The sequence below is a fragment of the Prinia subflava genome, chromosome 11, assembly GCF_021018805.1.
Source record: "Prinia subflava isolate CZ2003 ecotype Zambia chromosome 11, Cam_Psub_1.2, whole genome shotgun sequence".
In the NCBI taxonomy this organism is placed as follows: Eukaryota; Metazoa; Chordata; class Aves; order Passeriformes; family Cisticolidae; genus Prinia; species Prinia subflava.
Window position 1 is genome coordinate 10,827,813 of NC_086257.1, and position 26,690 is coordinate 10,854,502.

Sequence of the window (26,690 nt, forward strand, 5' to 3'; positions counted from 1 at the left end):
AATAGTCTCATATTAGTTTCAATTAAGGTAGGTTAAATGGGATAATGTAATCTTAGTTAATTTGCTATTAATCTGGTTTTACTGTATCACTGGTAGCCTAGAGATGTACATTTTTACTTTTGTCTCAGCTGGGTCCCACAGAATTGCAATGTTTAAACTCCCATTTTAAGTTTTCTACATGGTTTTAATATTTGTGGCTTTCTTTAAAAGTATCCTACTTGATGATACCTGACAAGGGTGATTTTCAGGTAATGAAATACCTGAATGTAATAGTGTCTCAAGGTAAGCAATCACAACTACTTTCTGCTTAATAATTCTTGCTGTAACCAATAAAGATTTCTTGCTGTAACCAAGTCATGTTCATGTGTTCCTTAATGCCAATGCTTGTTCTTAAGAAACAAAGAAAGATTTAGTTGTATTTTTCACTTGCCTTACTTAGATAGCAAATCCGTATCAATCTTGTTCTCTGTCCAGGAGTAATTCTACTTTAATGTCACCAGTGGTGAGTTTGTGTTCTTTCCTTTTGTCTTGTTTTCCTTTTTCCTGCTTCACGTTAGAAAAATAATTTCTTTTTTTCTGTCACTTTATTAACCAAGAGCAGTTTATATTATTTCATTTTCCATATACACAGTAGCTAGCATTCATGATGAAGAACTGTCAGATATGTTTACTTGATTAAGCATGCCATATATTTATATATTTTTTCATTTATCAAAAGTAATTAAATGCACTCAGCAAAGTGTTTAAGGGAAAGAGGAAGGCAAGGAGTGTAGAAGGCAAAGTTAGAAAAGGTTCAGAATTTTTGTCTCAAAGTGAGAGAGGCTACAAAAGCTCTTATCTCAAGATACACTAGTGCAACCTAAAAATTATTTTTAATCCAAGTTGCTGGTTTAAACTGCTCTATGGATTTTTATTCTAAAGATTTGCTTGATTTTGATTTGGTATAAACTAAATAAGTTTGTGTTAAACTGAAATAAGCTTAAATAAAACCAAAGTAAAAGTGCCTGCAGCTTTTGGATGGACTTGACGAAATTAGATTAAAACTGTGCACTGGGTACAACCAGTGTAAATGTCATTTGGCTGAAGCCTGAATTATACAAATTATCTGGAGAACGGTGGGAACTAGAAGAATGAGCACTAGTGCACAGTAAAATGATAGAAATCATTTGTTAAAAAACTCAAAGTAATTCTGTAGAAGCAGAAGCCTGGGAGTCTGTCTGAAGCCAGAGTTCTAAATAACATAATAGGATGATAGTGAACAATAGAGTGAAAGGAATGACAGCAGATGGGGATTGCAGGCAAGAGAAGCTGTGTGGCTGGAAAGCATCAAAAAAGCAAGCAGATACTTGTGACAGAAAATGCAATGTATGTTTTAATACATGTGCACATCAAATTATCATGACAAATGATAATGAGAGATTTCAGCTTCTGCTAAGTTGGTGCTGCAGCTGAGTTGTACAGTTGTTTCCTCCTATGCAGTTTACAATGAGACCGAAACCTAAGTAACAAATGTCAAGTGTCATGTAACACAAGTAATTAAAATTGGATTAAAAAAATCCTGGTGTTTGAAGAAATGGGAAAAAATCAACCAACAGGTAGCACATGCTACCTGCAGTACTGGACTGATAACTGATGGAGAGAAAGGGCACAATTGTTAACACAGCTTTTCCTGAAAATGAGATGTGCTGGAGTCGAGTATATCGGAATGCCTCACCATGTGATAGATTCTTTAGTGTTCCTGTCTTCTGATTTGAGGTGGAATTAAAGCTGTAAATAGACAGCAAGGGGACTTTGAAAAGCACTCTGATAGTGTTAGTTTGTTCTCAAAAAATGTGATGAGATTTTGGGGGCCAGTGCAATAGATGTTCCTCAAAATTTAGAGTAGGAGATGTCAGTGCTGAAAGTGAGCTGCCCACGTAAGAATATAGGAAAACAGTTTTCAGCAGATATTGGATTAAACTGGTGGCAGATATATGCAAATCAGGAAGATAAGAAGTATCCAAGAAGGGAGCAGAGGGATGATTTAACTAAGATGTAATCTGTAATAAAAAGGATTGCCAGTTATATGTACAGACCCTGCTAAAAGAGGTGCAGATTCCCTAAAAATTACTTTGCACAGTAACACTGCCGTACTTTAGGACATTTTATACTTATAGCAGAAGTCGGACTACTCTGTTCTGTTGTTTGGGGTTTTTTTACTCTAGGAGGAAACAAACTCAAACTCAAAATAAAAAAAATAATAATAAATAAATAAATAAATAAATAAATAAAAATTCAAAAGCATTGACTAGACCTTAAATTGTAACAGGGAGACCTTGAAACTGAATTGAGGAGGACAAAACTAAAAGCAATGGTTTTAAATTAAACCTGTCAGTGTCTTATCCATCTAGAAAGGAACGTTATGTCTTGCACTTCGCTTGCATGCTTTGTTCTGTTAAATAGTGGAAGAATAATCTCTTTGTGGCGGTCTGATCTAGGTCTGCCTGTGTAATCACATTAATAAAGGGCAAGTATCATGCTCATAATTGAAGACTCTGATCCTCTAGAGTAATATTTTATTCCCTCTGATAGTTTTGCTTTCCCTTCAACATATCCCCTCCCTTCTGCATTCTCTTGCTCTTGTATTGTTTCTCTGATCTGAGTGCACAAGTCCATACAAAGGTAGACCTTAGCTTCCAAAGCACCTGTGCTGTAAGCAGCTGTGATAAACAACTTTACCTACTTTTTTTTTATTTTCTTACTTACTTGACGTTTTACTTATTCTCTCTCCCACCCACAAGCTCTGGGAAAACCAAGGAAGAAAGATACTAAAATAAGAATAAACCAGGTATGTAACTGAGAGAAAGGGAAGAGACCATGGCAAGACAATAGATTTTGTGCTCAGATAGAACTACAGCATTCCCCAAAGGAAAAGACAATTATTATTTCCAAGCTTTTTATTATATCTTCCTCCTGGATTTTATTGAAATGTTTTTCTGATGCTCAGAGTGGGAGCCTTTGGTAGTCATGCATACACACACTCAAAGCTAATCCCTTGGTTTAAGTGGGTTGATGTTTCCAAGTGTGAGTGAAGTGAGGGAAAAATTATCAGCTTCATAGTTGCTACATGTGAAATTTTGGAATTGAGGCATTTTTCTTCTCTTCATGCACTTGAAATATGTGTTAAAAGCAGTGCACGAAACAGTTTGCCTTAACACCAGGAAGTTATCTTTTTTCCGTGTGTCATTGTCTTTATATCTGGACTCTGCTACAGTCACTGTTATATTTTTGTTTGCTAACTAAATTGTTTTAGCTTTCATTGCTATTAATAGTAAAACTTCTTTTTCTCCAAAACCGAAGCAGACATAGGGAAGGGAAGTATGTGGGTTTCCATGATGACTAATGTGGTCCTGAGAAGAATCTATACAAACTTTCAAGTACACACTGTTGTCCAGAATTTCGACTCAATGATGTGTATGGGTTTTCCTTGTAGAACAGTTACTTTAGCACAGCTGGGTATTAGGTTTCATGCTGTAGACTCTTTGGTATATGTGAAGTGGACATCTCTTAGAAATACTGCAAAATGTACTAGTAAATGCCAAATAAACCTACTTTTTCTTCTCCTGAGTGCATAACAAAAGGAAACTATTATCTTGTAATCCTATCAGTGTAGACAAAATAGTAATTTGTATAATTTGCTATATATAGCAAACGCAGATGTTGAGGTTTTGTATCAGCTGTGAAATGAAGCAGGGACCTTGTAAGCCATACCTTAAATTTGTAATGAAAGCCAATAAATTGCCAAAAGAACAAAAAGCACCTGATTTCCCAGACATAACAGGCAACAACTCATACCTATTTGATTTCATATTGTTCTTTCCTGAAATGTGGAATGGCACCAGTACAGAGTTTAATTTCAGTTTGGTGGACTCTTGCACTATTGTACCCAGATGTGTTTCATTTTTTGTGCTCACTCCTAAAAAGTTGTCCTTCAAAGACTTCTGAGAACCCCAAATAAATCAGGACTTCATTAACTGCAACCTCTTGATAGTCCATTTTACTTTGTTTTTCAGGTCAAACCCTGAATTGCCAGTAATTTTGAGCTACACACCAGCACCAGTCCTGAAACCAGTAGAGTCCCTTTTTCCAGGCTGCCTTTGCTAGCATTCACATTCTTGCATATTAAACAAATCAGGACTCTTAAAATAATCTGCTTTGGCCACTAACGTATTTTCATTACCAAGAGTCTAACTGGTTTTGGAGGCAGGAAGGAAAAAAGAGACTTAACAGATTCTTCAGTTCCACAAGATCTGCATTCTTGCTTTTAAGTTAATCACAATATGCCATTGTAGCCTCCATGAAACAATTGCTCGTGTGTGTTATCGTTCCACAGCAGCTTATCCCACAGGGATCAAAATAGCATTGGCTTGAGCTGGGTCAGTGTCCATGCCTAGGGATAGCCTCACTCCAGTTCTTTGTGAAATTATGAAATATTTTATTTTAGTTCTTTTGCAAATACCTGCCCATTGTCAGTGCTAGCTGCTTCCAGAGTTTAGACACAAGACATGGCTGCCTCTTCGTGGTGAAAATTGAGTAAAATTTTAAGGTACCTGGTTTGCATTTTTAAAGTGACCTAGAAGCCTCAGCTTCATTCACTTGCAGAATGGGCATCATTTTGTCTAAGCCTCAAGATTTCTGCTGTCCAACTCAAGTTTGCCTTTATTTCTTATGCAATCAAAGCTGCAGTGTGAATGTAAATGCAAATGTGTGAAAAACTTCAGTATAAAGTAAAAGAACCCTCTACTATGGTATTAGCTTCTCAATTAGATGCAACAATGTTAGAGTAAGAGTAGAAAAAATTATGATGAGAGGGTGTCTTTTCATAAGTAAAAATTTTAGAAATATCTAATTTATAGTTATCTCCTTTAAGCTATTTCAGCAATGCTGATATTTATTCCACTTTATTTTGTAAAGATTTAAGTAAGGGTGAAGTGGGCAATTTCTTAACCAAGATACATGGAAGCAAATTGTTTTAAAAACAATAGATCTGTTTGAAATTGTAGTAAAAGTGCAAGAGAAAATAATAAAATAAGTGACAGAAGCATTTGAAGACTCTAATTTTGCAATCAAATTTTTATGGTCTTCTCCAATCTACAAAACACAACCAAAAGCACAGATTGGGGTTTTTTAAAAAAAATACAATGGAGAAGTAATATAATATGGGACAAAATAGTCTGGGAAAAGGGATATAGTACAGATAAGTCTCTAAGACTGAGAATGTGACTTTTTCTCTGTAGGAGACATGACAACTCCTTCACTGTACAGTGGAATGAGATCTTGGACTGTAGTAACAAATCCAAGGCTGAAAACAAAGATTGGGGATTTAGGCCTTTCACCTGGGACAGAGGAAAATGTTTGAATCTAGATCTCCTGAATTTCAACAACATTATTTTCTAGATTCGGTAGTCACCTTTCTTCTCTAATGAATGTTTAACTATTTAAAGGAGAATCATTTAAGGGAAATACTAACCTCCATATAGCCTGTAATCTGAGACATTGTATTTTGAGTTACTAGTTTTAAGAAAAGCAAAAAGCTGAATCTGAAGAAGTTTGAAATCCTAAAAATGTGTACTGGGGAATAAGAAAGTTTCTCATATTTGCCTTTGTACAGGGTTTCACAATTGTCTCAGCTTCCCCCAGAGGTTTCTTATTATACAGTATGAGTCTGATGTGTGAGACTTGTCTTTACTTCTATATTTAATCCGAATGAGATTAGAGAGACCCACATCCTTAGAAGCTGGCTCACCATATGACAAATTTCAAATATTATTTTCTCATACAATGTAAAGAGTTCCGTGCTTCTGGTAATCTACTGTTCAGATTCATTTTGAAAATAGATTCTTCCTGAATAGGGTTTGTTGTTTTTGGTGTTTTGGGGGGGAGGGGGGGGGGGGGGGGGGGTTGGTTTTGTTTTTGGTTTTTTGAATAATTTTCACCTAAATATTTTAGTTGTTTTATTTGTTAAAAAAAATGCAATGACTTTTTACCTGAAGCATTGTTCTGCACAGTTGCTGCTGTTTAGATTTGGATTTGCTCATCCTTTCTCTTCTCTCTTTTTTAATGAAGAAAATGCCAGTAGAATAAGCAGTGTGATAGTGAATTCTTTTACCACTTGCACCTCCAAATAACATTGAGAATGGAATGTGTCCATGGTAACCAGGATGCACTCATAACACTTTCCATTCTTCATCTTTTAATCTATGCAAATAATATAGTATTATAAAATCTATGCAATATTTTTATTTGAATTAACCACATGCTAACAAATTACCAAGGTAACTGCAATTTGTCCTGGGTATTTGTACATAAAGAGGTTTTTTTTTTAATGTAGTGCTATTGACAGTTTGTTCCACTGTAAACCAAAGAACAATGTTTCAAAAAATTCCAGTGGCTTTCAATAAAATCACTTGAATATTTTACTTTTCCTGTGCCTCTGCATGTTGGCCTGATCTTTTCATTTTGGCAGAGCTGGTACAGCAATTAAGAGGAGATGTAATGGAAGTATGTATTTCTGTAGTTTTTCTGAAATCTCTATTAAAATGTCTTGGAATTTATACAACAATGATTTCGAATTGTACAACAATACTGCAAGAAAGTAAATTTTTAGACCCATATTAAAACATCTGCTGTAATGGACAAGGGTATTTCATTTGAAGGGTATTGACTTGTATTCCATTTTTAAGTTTGTTAGATTCTGTAAAGATAAAAATCTTTTTCATGAGGTTAAACACACACATGCCCACCCTAGTGTTTGGAATAAATATATTCTTGGGCACTCACGTATATTTAAGTTTATATTAGAGATAAATTCACTCATACACACAAAATAATAAAAAGTATATGGAATACTTACTGTGAAAAGTTTGTCTTGCTTACAGCAGTGCAGACTTTGAGTATCTGCTATCTGTATACATTGTTTTGTTGTACTGTATATCCCAGTCTGAAAAGTACTGAATTATGTATTTTATAACAGATCCCAACACATTGTAATCTGTGGTACAACATAGCTCTGCTTTTTTAAGAATCAGACTTCTAAAACTGTGTAAAATCAATTTTCTGTGTAGACTTACAGATTTATTCTGTAGAACATTGTTAGGTATGAAAGTTCAAAAGTTTAAAACAAGAGTTATTAATCGGTTTTGGTCAGTGGTTTTGGGGGCAGGTAGCTATTTTCTTTTTCACTTACACTTGGCATTTTCATGCTGAGAAATGGGTTTGTTTAGTTTGGCTTGTTTTAAGAAATGTCACTTCCTACAGTAACATGAAAAGGCCAGGAAAAAGCCTATTTCTTTTCTCCTTTACAATGGGGTTTTTCTCGTATATACTGTATTCTTGTGGACTGTGTTGAAGGGTATGCAAGCTGAGGAACATGTTAGAGATGTCTTTTTTTTCCTCTATTTGTGTATCAGTTTTGTTTTGACCTTATTCTCACCTCATGTTTTCCTCAAATAAGAATGGAAGTAGCCTTGTGTGCTGCTTCTCCCTACAGTGCTAGAGATAAAAAGAGCTTTAGGAAGTACAGTACAGCATTCACTGTCCTATTATCCCTTTGCTGGGCTGCAAACATTGGAGTTCTAGAGCCTCCCCAGGTAGTAACATCATCTGTGAAACAGAGTGACAAGGGCTTTATAATCCCTTTTGCATTCAATCCTCATTTCCACTTGTGTATGGAATGTTATTTTACACAACATGGTAGTCTATATTCTGCATGTACATCGCAGAAATGCTAATTCCACTGTATCAAATGTTTCTGTGGTACCATTTAGTTTTCATATATTAAATTCTAGAATGCAGTTTGGATGAATATGGGCATTTTTGCCTTCAAAGATGCAACTGCTTCAGTGCAAAGGACTAGAGATTGTGTATTGTAAAATAAAATTAACATGTAACTGAGTAGGACTTTTCCTTTTATTCACACAATAAGATTTTTTACAGAGTCCTGTGGATATCGCTGAGTGTTAATCAAAACTATTTCATATATATGCAAGATACATGATTTAGCCATTATGATTACCCCATATTATGATATATTAGCCACAATAACCATCAAAATGATAGATTTCACCCGGCTATATTTGACAATCAGATGAAGATGTTAAGCATTTATTCAAACTTCTTTACTGTGGCTGTATGTGAGATCTCAACAGGATAAAAGAAAAACTTGAAAAACATGGAAATGATTAGTGTAGACCTGCCTTAGCAGACATTCTGAGCTTTAATTTGAAAATAGTGATTAAACTGAATGCAATTCATTGGGAGCTACAAATACTTAATGCTCAACTTTAAAACCTACATTTTAGCACTGAAATACCAGAGATCTAAAGTTAAATTTGATGTTGAGAGATGTAAACCACTCTTGTAAGATCTAAGATTTGTAAAAGTAACTCTGTTTTTCAGTCAGTAAATGGAAGTATTGACAGTTAACTCAGGGCTTGCTTTTATTTTCCTTTTTGGCATGCCGGTAGAAAAAATAAAGATCTATGCAGTATTGTTTTTTATATACACATGTATGTGAATGTGTTTATAGCTGTTCACCCCATACAGACATTTAAAAAGTCTTTACAGATGAGACTTCATAATTATCCTGTTTTTGTTATGAATTTGAAAAGTGTCATTTTCAAATGAAGTTTTTTTTCCCTCATCAACAGCTTTGGTAGACATCATCTAATTGAATCATCATCTTATTTGAGCAAATTCTCCAGGGAGGTTCTGGATTCACTGTCTCTGGAAGTGTTCAAGAGGTGTCTGGATGTGACATTTGGAGAATGATTTAGGGACGATTATGGTGGTGCTGGGTTGATGGTTGGAGTGGATGATCTTGAAGATCTCATCCAGCCTCGGTGATTCTGTGATTCCATGATTATTTACGAGGTACCTTCACTCAGAGTCTCAGATAAGACCAACACAGTCTCTATGCTTTGCTTATTAAAATCTAACACTTCCTACAGCACAATTGAGAGATTTTTAGGCCTGCTGAGTTCATGTGGCCTGCATTTCTATGTTTAGGTTTGTGGGTTTTATGTTTTGGTTCCCGGTTATAACTTTTGCAACTGCTCAGTTTCAAGTGAACTTGATAGAAATAATAACACCACCTTAGGCGGTTGTGAGCCCTGTTAGTGTTCCATGGATGGAAGGGCTGCACATTCTGAGCTCAAGGGACTGGATATAAGCACAAACCATGGAAAAAGTTTCAATCAGCACTCACAGTCCATGACAAAACCAATCTTTAATTCCAGTTATTACTGCTTGTTTTCACTAGAAGGGGAATGAATATGTCCTGAACCAACAGAAAATGGACTGCCTGTTGAACTTGGCTCAGGCTCAGAGAGTCTTTAAATATGCTGGGGTTTTGCAGATGTTCCTAATTGCTCCATTAGTTGAAGTAAACTGTTGTACCATATTTTAATTCGTGGCAAAATTGTTCATAATTTTTTATAAATTTGAGCTTTCAAAGAAGTAGTCTTCTATACTTTTTTGTTGAGCTCTCTTTTTTTTAATTTACCTTAAAAATGTAGATTTGAGATGTGAATATGTGCTGGTGAAAAGGATTCTAGCTGTTTGGTTTTTACTTATTGCTTGTAGTGTAAGGTTTTCCTGCAGCATTTGATATTAATATGTCACAATGAAACATCTGTTTTATGTTACGTGGGTGCAATGATTTAGATAGTTAAATTATTGTTAGCAAGCAGTTTTCTGCTGTTATTCTGTGGTTTTAGTAGGTTACAAATAATTCAGTAGGTTATAAATAAGATCTGTGTGCTTTTTCTTGAAAAGTCTTATTGGTGGTTCAGAGGTTTCCTACCCTATAGGAAGTACTGAAAGCCACAGTTGCCTTTCTTTTTTAAAATGTAGTAATTTCTTCCTCCTTCTAAAAGTATCTCTAAAATTGGGAGGTTCCCGTCTATTTTTCAGTAAAATTGTAATATAAAATAAAAGTGTTTTCTTTTCAGAAAAATGCTAACGTAAATAGAAGTATTACAAGTACAAATTACTATGTTTGTGAGTTGTATTGTCATACTGAGATTATTTCTGTCCATAGTTCTTGCTGTTCCACACAATCAGATGTTTTTACACCTCCTCACCTCCTGTTAAGAGCTTTGCTGTTCCTAAGTATTCACACACTATTATTTTTCTATTAATTCTCCACATACATATATATATATAACACATATATATACACTGGAAGAAGAATAATTGAATAATATTAAATAAACTGGTATAATTGAATAAATTTAATTAACTGGAATAATATTCTAGTTATCAATACTGGTTTATTTGTCAAATAAGGGTTCAGATAAATACTTCTCACCAGATCCATGGTTTGCTGCTAAATATTTGGTACACTCCTGCCACTAAAATGTTTTCCTGTTAAGTGTTGGTATTTTCTGTCATTACCTCCTGGTTTTCATTCCTATGATTTTATCTCTTTTAATGTGATTGGGATTTTTAGGGAACTTTTTTTTTATAGGGTGCCCGAACTAGTTACTTTACCATTTTACTAAATTTATAAGAACAACCATACAGCTGTAAACATCCACATTTGTTTTGAGATATTTTCTGTTCCTTTTGGGCAGTGAAATAAAATATCATTACATTTCTTTCCATAATTTCATGAATCTAAAAGGGTAGAGCAAGGGTTTGTATTTGGGTTTGCAATGATGGAAAATTATTTGATGATAGTGTTGAGCAAGGGAAGACAGGTTTACTTATATTTCTGGATAAGTGAACAATTAGTACAAGTCATCAAATATTCTCCAGCACTCTCAGAATGAAAGTTTCATAGAAAACTTAATATTCAATAGATTTTCACTAGTTCATTTTAGCTTCACATACATTAATTTTAAAAAATTAAATACTAAACATATTTTAGAATAGCCAAACTAGATCACACTATTATTTCTAGAAATAAATAATTTCTAGTAAAGAAAAACTCAAATATTTTTGTGGTAGCCTGCTTGATTATTCAACATTAAATAGATATGCAGTGAAAATATTATTTATCTTCATCATTCCCAGGATGAGAAGATTTGGAGCATTCTTTCATATCAGCTTGAATTAGATCAGCCTGACCATTTTTAGATGGCTGTGTAGATCATTCTGTACTTGCATAAGGAATTTGAGGGAAATAACCAACTCTATAGAACTGAGATGCTTGGAGCGCAAAAAAGCAAAGGAGAGCTGACAGCAAACTGATTCTGCAGTGTGATACAGCATGGAAAAGAGGGCTGCAGAATATTGGGCCACCTAACAAAGACAAGAAGGAAGATAAGGGGATAGCTTCCTCCCATATAGTTACCTCAGGAATATTGGGGAGGGGAAAAAGAAGAAAAAAATCTTAACATCTCAACAGTAAAATCATGTCATTTTCAAAGCTCTTTCAAAGGTATTCACATAACCTTGAGTTTTGTAATTCATCTTACAAAATACTTTGGAAGGAAAACTGCTGCATCAAAATAGGCCTATAGTTGATATAGTTTCAATTTACATGAAAAATAAGGGGGAAAAAATCCTGTACTAATCTGGATGGCTGCATTCATTTTGTTCGGAAAGAACATGCAGCTTCAAAATGTACCACTGATTGTTCATTAAAAGTCTAGCAAATTGAATTCAGGATTCTATTTTATAGTGAGCCAGTAATTTTATTACAGAAATTTGATAAAATAGATAAGTGATCTGAAGAAAACAGTGGTAAACTCAAAAGGCCAAGTTCCAAGCTGGACACGGAAGCAGAAATAATCAGCTGACTGTGGGACAGGCAGTTGCTCACTGGGTTGGAGACTTAGAAAATGACTTGGTGTTGTACTGGATCACAAAGGAATGAGTCAAAAAATGCCACATCCTGTAGAAGGGAACTGCCTTCACTTTCATATTGGTTTAATTGTACCTATGCAAGATAAGAAGCAGAACTACAGGGACTCGTGATATCAAAGCCATCATTATTTTCCCCAAAGCATATGACTGAAATACTTTTTTCAGTTGTTTTACTAACCTCCCTTCGAGTACATAGCACAGTCTTTACATAAAAATCTATATGTCTGTGGAAAAGCTGATCCAAAATTTAGTCTGAACATTCATGTTAAATAATAGAAAAATAGAAAATATAAGATGACTTTTTGTTGGGTTGGGTTTGGTTTGGTTTTTTTAAAAGATGTACCTGCTTAACTTGAGATTATTGGAAAGAAATTTCAGGCTTTTACAAATCTGTTGTCTCTTGGATTTGGTTTCATTTTTTCCCAGTTCAGATTGCTGTAGTGTTTGGTGCCAGGGTTCTGGAAGGTCCTCAATCTGTGCCGAGGTAACTGTGATTTCCTGGAACAGCTTCCTGTCCCGTTGCTCCTGTACATCATTTCCTTTCTGGAGCTTGAAGATATTGCCAGACATTCTCAAGTTTCACACATATTTGAAACAGTAAAAAATTAAAACCCCAAGAATTCAAATTGAAATTTAGCTTTTCTGAGCAGCCTGTTGGCTTTGATTCATGTTACTGGTTTAACATAATCATCAATCTGTTTGCTTTACTTGAGACAACAAGTAAACAAGGATTGTCTCTTTTTTTTTTTTTTTTTTTGAGACAATAAATGAATCCAACTGAATGGCTGCAGTAAAAAACAGATCTTAGAAGGGCTGTGTTTACCCTGCAAGCTTTTGTTTTATAATAAACACTGTAATCCAGGTAATTCCATTGCAACCCATGGCTGGGTGTTGAACACTACTTCCAGGATTAAGCATTGGAAATGTGAAACCTTTGCTTTGTGTTATGATTTGTATTATTTAGTGTCTAGAAACTTCACCCACAGACTGGGATCCCTTATACTGAATTCATCACCAAACAAAAATTCCTTACATTTTATGTCTTTGACAAAAGACATGAGCACAAAGGAAACAGATTTTTTTCAATATTTCTTGTAGACTTTGCAGCAAGGAAACTGTTAGAAACACAGGAGGAGAAAGGAGTGACTTTTGCTTACTTGCTAGGAAGCTCTTCCCAGCTCTCAGGAAATGATGGGAAATAGTATGTACATGTTGAAATCAAACTTTAAAGAGTGAATAACAGAAGCTGCCATTATTGGACAACTGGAGCTAAGGGTAACCTCTCCCTGCAGAACCAGGGGTAGGGGATTGGAAGGATAGCCTGGAAGATGCAGGGGAATGAGGGGCCATCTTTGGTGCAAAAGAGAGAAGATATATTGGAGGGGCCATTGGGAGGTCAACTGCTCAAGCTTCCTGGTCTGTGCAGGGTCAGGAAATTGGGATGAAAATCCAAAACATTCAGAGCTATCATGTAGGAATCTTATTTTTGTGGGTCTGAATACATCAAAATTGTATTTTCTGTCCCTGTCAGAGTCTGAACAAAGGCTGCTGCAGTAATTCAGGTAGGAGAGAAAAAGATTTTAGCTTATGGAAAATAGGAAGAGAAATGTTTTAAAGAGAAAATTAATTTTATTCTTATCCCCAAAGGTGCTGTAGAAGCCTAGAATGAAGCCTATGAGTTTCCGGGTGGAGCAGTTAATGAGAACATAAGCAACAGTGAGACCTTATGAGGGAGTTAAAAACAAGTTTAGTTCTCTTGATTCTGCTGTGACAACTGGGTATGCTCTGCGAGACTTCAGAGAGGCAGATCAAGCTTGTAGTATGGAGAGTGGGACCTGTCTGGTGCACAGTACACCCCAGTCAGAATGAGATTGCTCACAGGGTTTGTATCATTTTGAGGCTATGTGGGACAAGAGTTCGAGAAAAGTTCTGTGTCAGACTGGCAGTTCCAGAGAACACGGCTGTGCTGCTGTTCCTGTTGTGTGGCTACCAAGGCATTCCAGATACTTCAGTGAGACAGAGTTCAAGTGAGCACAAGAAAAAGGGGACACGGCAAAGAAAGCACAGGAGCAAATGGCAAGACGGGAAAATAGAGCGTGTCATTAATTTACAGATGAAGGCCAGATGGGACTAGATAAGCTTGCTAAAGTTCTGGGCTTTATTTCAGTTTAAAGATAAATCAGTTGATATTGTGATGGGAACAACTGAATGGAGAATAAGGGAGTAAAAATAACTAAAGGAGAGGAAGAGAATGGATTGAAGAGAGACCAGGAAATTATTTGTCAGTATATTTGGAATTCATCTGTCATGTGAAGAGTGTGAGTAAAGTAGGATAAGTATTGTGGAGGGCAGTGAACCTTTCATTAGTTTAACACAAAGCCTTGGATATTTTGGAATTTAAAGAAATCCTAGAAAGAATTAAGTTGCATAATAATAAAAATATGATTCCCATGTTCCCTTTCTCTCATTTCAGCAGTATATTTAGGAAATTAAAAATTTCCCGGTGTTTGGAATTGTGCCGGTATTTGTTTGGGATCCGTGCCGGTGTTTGGGATCCGTGCCGGTGTTTGGGATCCGTGCCGGTGTTTGGGATCGTGCCGGTGTTTGGGATCCGTGCCGGTGTTTGGGATCCGTGCCGGTGTTTGGGATCGTGCCGGTGTTTGGGATCCGTGCCGGTGTTTGGGATCCGTGCCGGTGTTTGGGATCGTGCCGGTGTTTGGGATCCGTGCCGGTGTTTGGGACCAGCCTTTCTCCAGGTTCCGGGCGCTCCGGGGCGCTTCGGCCGCCAGAGGGCGCCCCGGGGCAGGGCCGCTGTCACCGCGGGAACGGCCGGGACAATGCAGAGCCAGGGAACGGCCGGGATTACCCAGAGCCAGGGAACGGCCGGGATAACCCAGAGCCAGGGAACGGCCGGGATAACCCAGAGCCAGGGAACGGCCGGGATAACCCAGAGCCAGGGAACGGCCGGGATAACCCAGAGCCAGGGAACGGCTGGGATAACCCAGAGCCAGGGAATGGCTGGGATAATGCACAGCCAGGGAATGGCTGGGATAACCCAGAGCCAGGGAATGGCTGGGATTATCCAGAACCACTGGAATGGCTGGGATAATCGGCTTTGCTTTTCTTCCTGTATTTTTTTACAGAGTACTGTTTGGAAATAAAAATATGCAATAAAATAGCCAGTCTATATTGTTTTAAGTTCATGGTGTTTTTGTTGTGTTTTTTTGTTGTTTGGGGGTTTTGTTTGTTTGTTTGTTTGTTGTTTTGGGGTTTTTTTTTGTTTTTTGGGGGGTTTTTTTGTGGGCAAAGCAGATTGGTGAGAGGCAGAGGGTAAGCAGATATGTAAAGAGAACTTTAAAAAGATTCATACATTTTCATTTCACCACTTATACCCATTTTTCCCCAATAATCCCTGCTTTTGCTCTGCTAGAATGTGCTAGGATGTTGTGTATTCCCGCATAAGAACAACCAGGACCACATGTACTCTGCAACAGCTTTGCTGTAGGCAGTGAGTGAAGCAGTTCAAAGTATCCAGCTACATCTGCAGGGTGTAACACCAGGATTACACCAGGATTTTTGCTTTTCTCTTTCTGTTAACACTTGCATTGGAGTCATTGAATACAGCTGCACTTAGGCTCCTGCAACTGCACCTGAAAAGTGCAATATTTGGGGGAAAAAATCAATGTTTCTGTGCTCTTGTATAATTTACATTGAGTAAATAATTTACAATGAGATAATATATAACATAGAGTATCTTCATAATTTTTTGTAATGGTTCTCTCATCTAACAAATTACATTTTTTAAAATTCCTTATATTATTTCCACCTGATTCTGTTTGTGGATTCATTTTAAAAGAGGGAAAGCATGTCCTGAGAAACAGGCTTAATCCTTACAGTACAACTGAAAATTTTCTAAAATCACATTTCTGTTCAAACCCCAAGGCCTCTTTTACTTACCTTGAAAACAGATTTGTATTTCTGATGCAATTTCTACATCCTGACAGGTTTTTTAGCATCAGCTTACACAGCTTGGTTGATTTCAGAGCAGCTGTAGGAATTACATACCAGGAAAGTACGTGGCATTACAGCTGCTTTTTTTTTTTTTTACAGTGGCAAAAAGGCCTTGGATATTATACCAAAAATAGCTTCTCATATTTTTCACAGAAGAACAAGCAATATCTGGCACTGGCAACCCTGGCCAAAACTTCTGCTGATCTCCCGTGAGTGTTAACTGGCACGGCGTCTTTCAAACTGCGTGGGCAGCTTGCACTGCAAGTGACCTTCACACAAGGCCTCTGTGCTTTCTAAACACATTTTGTGGAGTAGAATAATCAGCAGTGAGTAAGCCAAATGATGATTTTAAGCTTCTAGTTTCTCTTACGAGTAGCTATGTGACAGTAATGTGCTCTGGGAAGCTCTCAGGGAGAGCTTGTGTGACACAGGCACACCTGACACGAAAGAGCCCCCAGAGGAGGTGGGCTGGGAACCTTCACACTCACAAATGTCCAAAGCAGCTCCAAAGGAGGCAGAAGCAACGTGCTCAGAACAAAAACTAAACTGAAATAAATTAACTGGATAAAGGTGCATGCTCTATCAAAGCAATGTAACAATGCATAGCTGTTTATTGGGTCAGACACATGGACTTTTCTTCTTTACTAGGGAAAACAGACTTTTTAAGGACTGAAAGAGAAAAACCAAAATATGTCTTATCGGGAGCAACATAAATATCACAGTGTTTAATAGGCTGGGTATCCTGGAACTGAGTTTTAATCCACATCATAGCAGTTACTGCAATAGAACAGGTTGTGGCTACTCTGTATTTCTTCATTCTGATTTCTCTGTTTTGTGTCTATGCTACACATACTCCGTGGCTTATAGCAGATGCTGTGGCATTGTCATTTACAGAGGCTGATTAATAAATCATTTACAATTGACTAGATTTAGGACCCAAGTATTAAAAACAGTGGTGTCAGTATTTGGATATAATAGTTTCATATTTGAAGAGTGTAAGGAGTTTACAATATTAAACATGCCAAACGCCAAACTTGAATTTTATAGATTGATTAAAAATGAAGAATATAGGGTTCTTGTATAATTCTGTTTCTTTATAAACCAGTACTTTAACACTTAAATATTTGCTGATTTAGATTAAGGTTTTTTGGTTCTACATCTATATACCAATATGCTGGAAACATTCAGTGATGGTTGATCTTTAGGTATAAGAAGCACTTCCATATATATTCTTTCCTCTTAGTGATTATTTCATTTTAGGATAATGACAAATACAAATTTCATTATGTGGCTAAAATCCTATACTAACTTAATAAATGAACAGAAAGTGTATTTTTGGGTAATGCAAGTTTATTCCCAAGATATGGCCCTGTAAGAACCCCTGTAGAAAGATCTATTGCAGATATCACAAGTGAACAACATATTTTTTATTACTGTAATATGCAGATAAAGTTGCTTTTGACAAAAGACAACGTGAAGATCTATGTATGAAGGATACATATTTTATGAAAAGAAAGGCCAATAAGGGAAATCATCACTACAATCTATATTTCACCAATGAAAGATAGCTCAGTTCAAATGAGCCATCAGCAGCATTCCCACCAAGAAGACATTGAACCTGTAACAAAGAACTGATGTGAAAATTTACGTGCACATTTTCTCCAATAACAAAAGCTGATTTTAAGAAGTTACTGACTGTGTGTTCACACTGTGTGTTGAAGTTCAGTGCCACCTCAGTTGTTTTATGTGAATTTTAAAGGCCATACATAATTACCCTATATGATTATTCACGGTTTCTTAAAGTAAGGTCTTATTTTTTAACTTGGCTCATTTCAGGGATCTTTAAGGAATACTTTCAAATATGTCCCTGCCAACAGTTGCAGGAGTGCAAGACTAAGAAGCTTGTGAATTGCAACATAGAAAATACACATTCAGAACTTTTTTTAACCAACTTTGCAGCTATAAAAAAAGATCAGAATATTGATATTGTTGCCTACTGAACTGTTTCCCAATAGTTCTTCAATATAATTGAATAGTTTCAATTGCTTTATAAGGAATTCCAGCAGCACGTACCAATATTAAAAACATTAAATTAAGAACCTGATTTGTCATGCAAAGAACTTTCATAAAGCTAAGAGGATGAAAACTTACAGTGGTTCTTATTTGATAGGAAAATTAACATCAGACTCACCTCTCAAAGCTGAAAAAATATGCCCCGTACCACCATACATCACTTTCTGCATTGGTTATCAGATCCTTAATATTAAGAAAATTTATTTGAATATTTTAAATGCTTTTTAGCTATTCTATTCTCTGCAGTATCTAATTTTCTAGTGAATAAACTTCTCTATGATGAATCTTAGTCAGTTTGTGGTGTACATCACAAGCAGCAACATGACTGCTCATATGTAACAGAGTTTGTGAACAATTAAATTAAATTATAACAAAATTTAGTGTGCTGTAGTAGAGTTCATTCCCATGGAAGGAGTCAGTGGCAATGTTATTAAATTCTGCAATAGCTCTAATTAAGTAAAGGGGCCAGAGAACTCAAACTGTTTCTGGAAACATTTTCCAGTCACAATGATATTTTCCATATGTTTCCTGTTTCTACATTTATGGGGTTTTTACTTCAGGTGCATTAAGTGTCACAGCATTTAAAATGCAGCCTATGTATTGAGGATGGCTACCTTAGATGCAGTTGATACTTAAAAAAATAGAATTAAAACCATTGAAGCAGAATCACAGAATATACTGAGTTGGGAGGGACCTATTGAGTCCAACTGAATCACTTCAGAAATATATGAGAACTTTTCTCCAGATTTGCATCACAGAAATAGTAATTTTAGTATGCTGAATTAGTGGAATTATTATAGTAGCATTTCAACAGTACTTGACTAGCCAGGCAAGAAATACAATCATTTTCTTATACTCAGTAACTATTCTTTCATTAGATCAAATACAAAGTAGAAAGGACTTTTATAAATCATTCATGTCCTGACCAAATTCTCTCCTAGGACTAGTGTAAATCAGAGTAACTGCACTGCAGTCAATGGATTTTCACCAATGGTTAATGGTGAAAAGTTAAAAGAGAAGCAAGGGTAAGGGTTCTTATCATTGTTCTAATATTAAAATACTAGCAGTGTGCTTTTAATCACTGTATTTGGTAGTTCTAAAGTAAAATATCTTAACTAATTTTAAAAGCATATTTCCAATAGTTTATAAGCATTATGGAGCATGTTTGTTTTTCACTTAAGTGCAGCTAAATGTGGTTGGTTCTATAAGTAAAACGTCTTCATACTGACACATAAGAGAAACATGAAAACAAAAAAGTTCTATAAAAAAATTTCTGGAATTTGTTCTACACTTGTGCTTCTTCTGTAGATTTTTCTCTTGGCTGTTTCTTTTGAATACAAGGTTGTATAAGTAAAAATATTATTCCCACCATGTATAGCAATCCAGCTATGTAAAAAGAAAAATCGTATTTTTGTGTGATGTCATAGATCCAACCTGGAAAATAAGGACAAAACATGTTTGTTACAAAGCTTGACAAAAAAGTACACTTTATGAGAAAATACAAAAAATACTTCACATTTCTTTCACTACATTTCTGTCAAATCCACAGATGCTTTGTGGAAAAACATATTTTTCAAACAAGTTATCACAGGTCTGATTTTAAAACTGACATTTTTTAATCCCAAACCAATTTGTTCCTCCTCCCTATCATTGCCTCTATAAAATGCCCAATACTGATAAGTTCAAATGCTGTGTGTGCCTTGTGCAAGCAAACACATTCCCCATAGCTGTCTCCAAGCCTCACATAACAACAGAAGACTGTTCAGGAGATACAATCTCAATACTGCAATGACTCTCATTCCAGCCTCAATTCCTTTGCAAAAACACTTTAAAGTTACTTCTTCATTAAAGTTACCTATTCATTACTTCAGGGAGGTTTGAGAACCCAAATGAGCAAAACTCCCTCACGCCCCTCTGGCTGCACTGTGATGTCCCCACAAGACCAGAAGCTCTCTTTAAATCCTACTGGCACCCAGTGTGCTTCGTAACCAAAGAGCAAATGCAGAGACAGGTTTAGCACAGACGGGGAGGTGCTGAGGGAACGGGGCAGAGTGAAACACTGCTGCTTTCAAGGGGCACTGAGGGAGCTTTCTTCTCACTCATGTCGCTCACCCAGTGGTGGGGAGAGAAGGGGCTCTCGCCTTCTGGGGCTGCTTGTGCTGCTGCTGGCTTCCCTTCAGCCCAGGGCTGCCCCTGGCTGAGCAGGGCCATGGCTCCCAAGATTTCTCACAGCTTTCTGCTCAGCAGCACCTCTGTAAAAGAGAGCTGGAGTCTGATTTAGTACTGACAATCAGTGCCTGTATCTCTTCTGTACTCCCTCGCCTACTTCTATGAGGAAATTTATAACCAATGTCTGCTTAAACCTAAGTAACTCTGGGACAGCATACATTCACTTCTCCCTTCTGCTAGGGATGGCAGCAAGGAAGTTATGAGCAGTGTAGTCCCCAAAGTAGGTATTTCTGGCTGAAGGAAGGCAAAGCAAAGTTAGTTAAATCAATATATCAGCTGGCAGTTTGGAGTGGGGACACCCAAACACACAGCACAGCCCTTGGGTAATGCTGTGGTGCAAACAGCTGCCTACCCTGAGAAATAATCACCATTTCTTCATGGGGGTAAAGGAATGAGTATGTATAGTGCATACAGTACACAAAACATGAAAAAATAGGTCACCTTTCTCATTAAAAAAAACCAAAACTGTATGACAACTATTTCTAGGAAACATACATTGTACGGATAGGTTGTAATAGATTTGGGGTTGTGTCCAAGAACTGTAATTTGCAATGTGAAGGCAGTGAGCTGGAACCCAGCAGATGTGACCTGTACATCTGTACAATGTAAAGCTCAATGTTATGTCCATTCTGGAGCAGCTGGGGTTTTGTTAACTACACATGCTCATAGCACAAGAAAGGTTAATAATATCAAGAGTCACATGGTCATTACACAAGCATCTGTTGGTTAGCAATTTGAACTTTTTACCTGCAAAGGGTGGTCCAAACAAAGCAGATATTCCATTGGCACAAATGATGATGCCATAGGCATTTGCAAGGTTTTTAGTTCCAACTAAATCTTCAGTCACAACAGGCATTAGAGAAAAATATCCACTAGAAAATCCTATTAGAGCACAAATCACAGCCAGGCCAACATATGTTTGCATTAGTGGCAAAGTAAGAATGCAGGTGACCAGGGTAAAGTTAGCCATGAGGAAGACATTCCATGTGCTGATGCACGGGAGATCAGAGATGATTCCAAGGATCACTTTACCAAAAATATGAACAATGGCTATGATGGATGTCAAAGGAAATATATTGTCCTGCCTAGATAAGTTGTACTGCTTGACTATTTCTGGAAGGTGAATAAAGGGAATGACAAAGCTGCTATAGGCAAACAAAGCCCAAATGATGAAGGCCACAAATACTCTATTGGTAAACAGCGACGCAGCTCCAAAGTAGCTGGAATACCAGAGTGCAAAGCCTTTCCTGACAGTAACTGTCAGCTGGCTCACTGTCTTAAAGAGGCGCAGTCCATACATGCTCCTTCCACTTCCAGATTTACCTCCAATTTCTGTGTGCTGCACACTGCCAAGCACCTCTTCATTTGCTGCCTCTTCTTTTTGCTCTGTTTCTTCACCAAGGACTCCATTAGATTTCACAGTCTCTGTAGAATGGGACAGAGCTTTTCCCCGGTTTTCTTCACTCTCACTTCTCACCACATATTTTTCACGGAGGTCTTTGGGAGAGAGTGGTCTCATAAGTGCCCCGCAGACACAAAGGTTCAGGGAGATGGCCCCCTGGATGAACATGGCATTCCTCCACCCAAATTCAGTGCAGAGGTACTTCAGTAAGGCAGTCATTAGGAAAGCTCCAAAACCTGTTCCTGTGGTACTGAGCCCTTGTGCAAGTGCTCTTCTCTTCTGAAAATACTGCCCTACCATGACCACTGCAGGCAGATAAACCATGCCACTTCCAATGCCTATTGAAAAAAAAATTAAATAAATCTGAACTTTTTGCCAACAATGTAAAAAGCAGTGGAAAAAAAACCCAGTTTTATTCCTAACTTTTGTGTAAGCATAGTAGTAAAACCAATAATAAATGTTCAATTCTGATCGCTTTCATTTCTGTCTTGTAGTGTTTTCCAAAATCTGCAATATTCATTCCAGTGGGAATGCAATACTGGTATTTATTGCTAGAAAAACTAAACCCATGGAATATAAAACCTATATCTGAGGTCAGCATGCCAACACTGGAAAGTTACAGAGGTCCCACAACCAGTCAGTGACAGTTACTATGAGGACAAACATAGACACAGCCTATTTTGAAACATCTGCAATTATTATACCCACAGCTGATGGTATCAGGGACCAGAACTGCTTGGTGAGCACATCTTGCTGCTTTCACCAAAGCTCGCCAGCAATGAAGATTCACACTGAGCTCCTGCCCTTGTTCAGTGACTGTGGAGCCATAGTGACCGTGACAGGTATTTGAGGAGTTTGCACATGGGGTTATTGCACTGGTGGGACAGCAAGTCCAGGTTGGTTCTCTTTGGGCAGCCCAGGGAGGGCCACACAGTAGCTGCTCAGTCCTACAAGGCAGATCTCTAACTCTGCTGAAAACCCCCCACCTGTATTAAAACCAGGGTGGGCATTCATGGCATGTACTTCAAACAGAAACCAATGACTTGGGCAAACACATCATTAGAGGCAACGTCACCATTTTTTCTCTCTTCATAGAGGAATTTGGACTGGAACAGGTTTGCTGAAGATGCTTCCTAACTCACTGTGATTGCAATTCAGAAGTGTTTTGTGACTTAGAAGTTTTCCTAAATAGGTGCTGGATTATATTCAATATATATGAAAACAGAAATTCTGAAAAAGGCAGGATCCTCTCTGTGATCACTGTTCTTTGTACAGGAATTTACAACTTTACTGAAATCTATGGTATGGTGGTATAAAGGGTCATCACAGTGATCTTTGCTAGTCTCAATATTTTCTCTATTCAGAAAGCTAGATAAGAATTTATGTATAGAAATTCTGTAGATTTCTATTAAATTCTATGAGAGTTTAAGAGAATGCAGGGTACTGAAGCTATTACTAGTATTGCAAACAATCCCTTTTTTCATAATGTTTCCCTCTGGGAAATGTAACATAGACACTGCTTCATTTGCAAGCATAACTGTTATCTGTGGAGTAACATTTCAAAGCCCCTTAAACTGCTCAGTGTTGCTCAGATAGTAATTAAAGCCTAAATTTTGTAATTTTTACATGGATAGCTTTCACTTTTTGTTTCATATCTATTAACAGTATCTCTTTTCAGAAATGAACAGTAAATAAAATGGAGTAGTGCTTTAAGTACTTAATATTTGGTTCCTCTACATAACTTACTTCAAGTAACTGAATTTTTTCACAAGAAACACATTGCTAGAAACTGAGCATTCAGACACTAAGGATCTGTTGGTTTTGAAGGAAGATGCCTAAATCCATATCTTTTTGTATTTTGATTGGACTCTTACATGTCAGAAGGTTTTCTAGAATCTAATTTCATTAAAATGACAAAACATTACTTCAGTCATTTTGATTTTAAAAATTGCAGCATTAGTTGCTCTAAGTGGTTGTTGATACAATGTGAATAACAGTCATTAGAAATTACATATGAAATATGTAATAATGCCCCATGCATTATCCTAAGTGAGGCTGGATAGAGTTAATTTGCTTCCTAGCAGCTCATCTGGTGCTGTGTTTTGGATTTGTGACCCAGCCACTGCTGCTAACACAGGCGTGGTTTGTGCCTACACAGCATCAGGGCCTTTGCTGTTCCCAACACCCCCATGAGTGGGAGCTGCAGAAGCCGGGAGGGGACGCAGTGGGCCAGGGGACCCCAGCTGATGAAGGGACATCCCATACCACGAGCTGGACTCAGCAATAACCCGGGGGAAGGGAGGAGGAGGGCGGACGCTTGGAGTTGTGGCAATGCCTTCCCAGGTAATAGTTCCACATGACCAAGCCCTGCTTTACTGGAAACAGCTGAATGCCTGCCCGCCCGTGGGAAGCAGTGAATGAATGCCTTATCTTTGTTTGGCTTGTGCACTCAGCTTTTGCTTTATCTACTAAACTCTCTTTATCTCATTTTTACCTTTCTGATTCTCTCCCCATTCCACCGTGGGAGAGTGAGTGAGCAGCTGTGTGCGGCTTAGCTGCCTACCAGCTGTAACCCACTCACCCTTTAAAATGGGTTTTGAAGCAGTGCAGAAGTATCATAATCCAGTATTTTATTAATGTGGAGCAACTTCTGGAGAAAACATTTGTTATTCTTTCCTGTAACAAGGAGAGGAGTTAGCTAGGTATGAAATTCATCTTTAAATTTTGCTTGTCAGAGTTTGGGTTACAGTAACTCCCCTTATTAAAAATGTCCTCTAATGTATTCACTTGGGTGAAACTGATAAAAGTACCACCTTCAAATGGCAAATTTAAATTACAACAGAAGTCATTGGGTCCAATCCACTGAGAAAGTAAGTTTCCTAAAAAGATAACAGGCCATAAAAAGTGTGAAAGCAGAGCTGAAGTAACTTTTACAGTCTACCTTCCCTATTTACTCACTCAGATAAGCTTCAGAGGAATCAAAAACAATTGAAAGAACCTTCAAACATGAGTGCAGCTCTCACCAGCTGTCAGTCCAAAGGTGAGGAAGAGGTAGTGCACATTTGATGCATAGGCACTCAGGATCCAACCCAGGGCATTCAGTATCCCTCCTATTAAGGCTGTCGTGCGGCACCCACACATGCTGATGAATAAACCAATAAAAGGACCTGTTAAAAAACATGAAAGATATGATAAATTATTTATTTAATTCTTCATGCTCCAGTAATTTTTCACCTTAAGTTTCTTTATGTTTTAAATAAAATGTTAAAACATCAGGCAACTCATGGAATTCAGTTTAGTTTTCATATTACTTCTTAAATCATGGTAAAAGAAATACAACCAACTGATTAAATACTTAGCAAATACCTGCAAGAGCTACACTCAAAAGTGCCCTGTGAAGAAGGAACAGTTTGAACAGAGCAATAAGCTGAAACATTTGTTCCCATTGCTGATGCTGTGTTAGTGCAAGAATTTTTCACAACTAACCAGAAGTTAAGCATTTTATCTTGCTTTCAGTAGAATAATTTAGGCAGATCTAAACACAACTTTTTCAGTCTTTATTTAGGGAGTCATGGATGTGTATGTACATATTTGCACAAACATTTCCTCCAGATATTATTTTGGGTTGATCCAACTACAAGTGAAAAAATACATTTCCATTCAGCTGCCAAACTGAAATATAAACTGTACGAATTCACCATTTTCTCCTCACAGGCAGAGTTTGGAGAGGACTCCAGCTTCACAGATCATGTTTGCTTAATTCTAGTCAAACCTGGAAGTCACAGTCTTCCTTTCTTTCTATACAGTCTCCTGGACTAACTGTCTTCCCTGTTGTTCCCTTTCTCCATCTAGATTGTAAAACGTGTCCTGGTGTCTTTAAAAGATCAGCTTGGGACAACCATAAGAAAACACTTTAGGGATGAATGGCAAACATATTCTAAAAATCTCTATAGTTTTAAAATATGTGATGCTGGCACATACCTACAATAAGCGTGATGCCCATGCTGAGGGAGCTAACCCACGCTGTCAAGCCTCGACTTTGATTAAACTCTTCAAGCCATTCCATGTTGAGTATTCCAAGGGCCATTTGGGAACCCATGATGAGTATGTGCACGAGGAAAGAGGAAAGTACAATCATCCAAGCCCATCCTCCATCGATGTTTGGATTAGGTTTAATTGGCTTACTTCTAACTTTTGAGTCATCTCCAAAATCATATCCAATATCCTCTCGACTAGCATACATTTTCTCCCCAATATTCTGAAGCAAATGCAGTAAATACCTAAAAAATACATACAAATAATCAGATTTTGTAGTTTGGTTATAGTGAATGCCATAAATCACTATCATATTTCATCACTGTGGTTAGTGCAGTTGTAGTGAATACTGTGACTTCATTGTTCAAATGTAAAATGGTTAGAAAATTGTCCAATTAATTTATTTCTTTGTGTAACTTGTTATCATGGCTGTCTATGCAGAAGTACTTACAGGCTGACAGTAGGCTGCATTATTTCCTTTACTACATATTTTACTTACTTTTAGGTGGCTGAGAGCCCTCACTCTTCATGGGTTGACCGTGGTCACAAAGAAGATTGGTCTCTCTCTGTACGTTACTGCTCTGTGTCACCTTCGGCTGTTCCAGTAAGATGATGTGCCTTTGTGCTCAAGTTCATAAAGCCTGGAGTAAAGAACTGAAATCCTGAGGCAGCAGGTAGATGAAGTTACCACATCTTTTCAGAGGAAACCAGTTTGGGGATGTATTTCTTCCTTAGCAGTGGAAGAACAAGAATCAAGATAGCAAAAGATAAGGCATTAAGATTCTTAATTTTCAAAATGTTTTGCTTATATAAATCACAACGAGGCAATTATTACTGCCTCTCTGGAAATCTTTTTATTAGAGTCAACATGACAACAGTTTGCTATTATGCTTTCAGTTTCCAAAGTATTAATCCTAATAATCCTACTAAAAACAAAGAATTATTCCAAATTAATGTCAATGCCTATCAGAATCAAACTGAGGGGCAGAGTTACATGCATAGGGGTACATAGGATGAGGCCACACTAGCTCAATTTGATTACTTCAATTTATTCTATTGTTATTCTAAGTGAAGATTGCAACACAAGATG

The 26,690-nt window shown here is 37.2% G+C and overlaps 1 protein-coding gene and 1 long non-coding RNA gene across 3 annotated transcripts in view; one reads left to right on the forward strand and one right to left on the reverse strand.

Annotated features, from left to right (window-relative positions):
• LOC134555873 (uncharacterized) overlaps window positions 1–26,690 on the forward strand; it is a 77,623-nt gene that overhangs the window by 6,218 nt on the left and 44,715 nt on the right. For both annotated transcript variants that reach the window (XR_010081522.1, XR_010081523.1), the window contains exons 4-5: window positions 15,961–16,070; window positions 26,106–26,274. This is a non-coding gene — a long non-coding RNA (uncharacterized LOC134555873). The remainder of the gene's footprint in view (window positions 1–15,960; window positions 16,071–26,105; window positions 26,275–26,690) is intronic.
• On the reverse strand, window positions 16,017–26,236 carry SLC16A14 (solute carrier family 16 member 14). The gene is made up of 5 exons (XM_063407900.1): window positions 26,100–26,236; window positions 25,547–25,845; window positions 24,589–24,732; window positions 20,911–21,903; window positions 16,017–19,368 (listed from the first exon to the last, which is right to left on the reverse strand). The coding sequence occupies exons 2-5, from the start codon at window positions 25,806–25,808 to the stop codon at window positions 19,220–19,222; spliced, it is 1,548 nt and encodes a 515-aa protein (XP_063263970.1). The 5' UTR covers window positions 25,809–25,845; window positions 26,100–26,236; the 3' UTR covers window positions 16,017–19,219.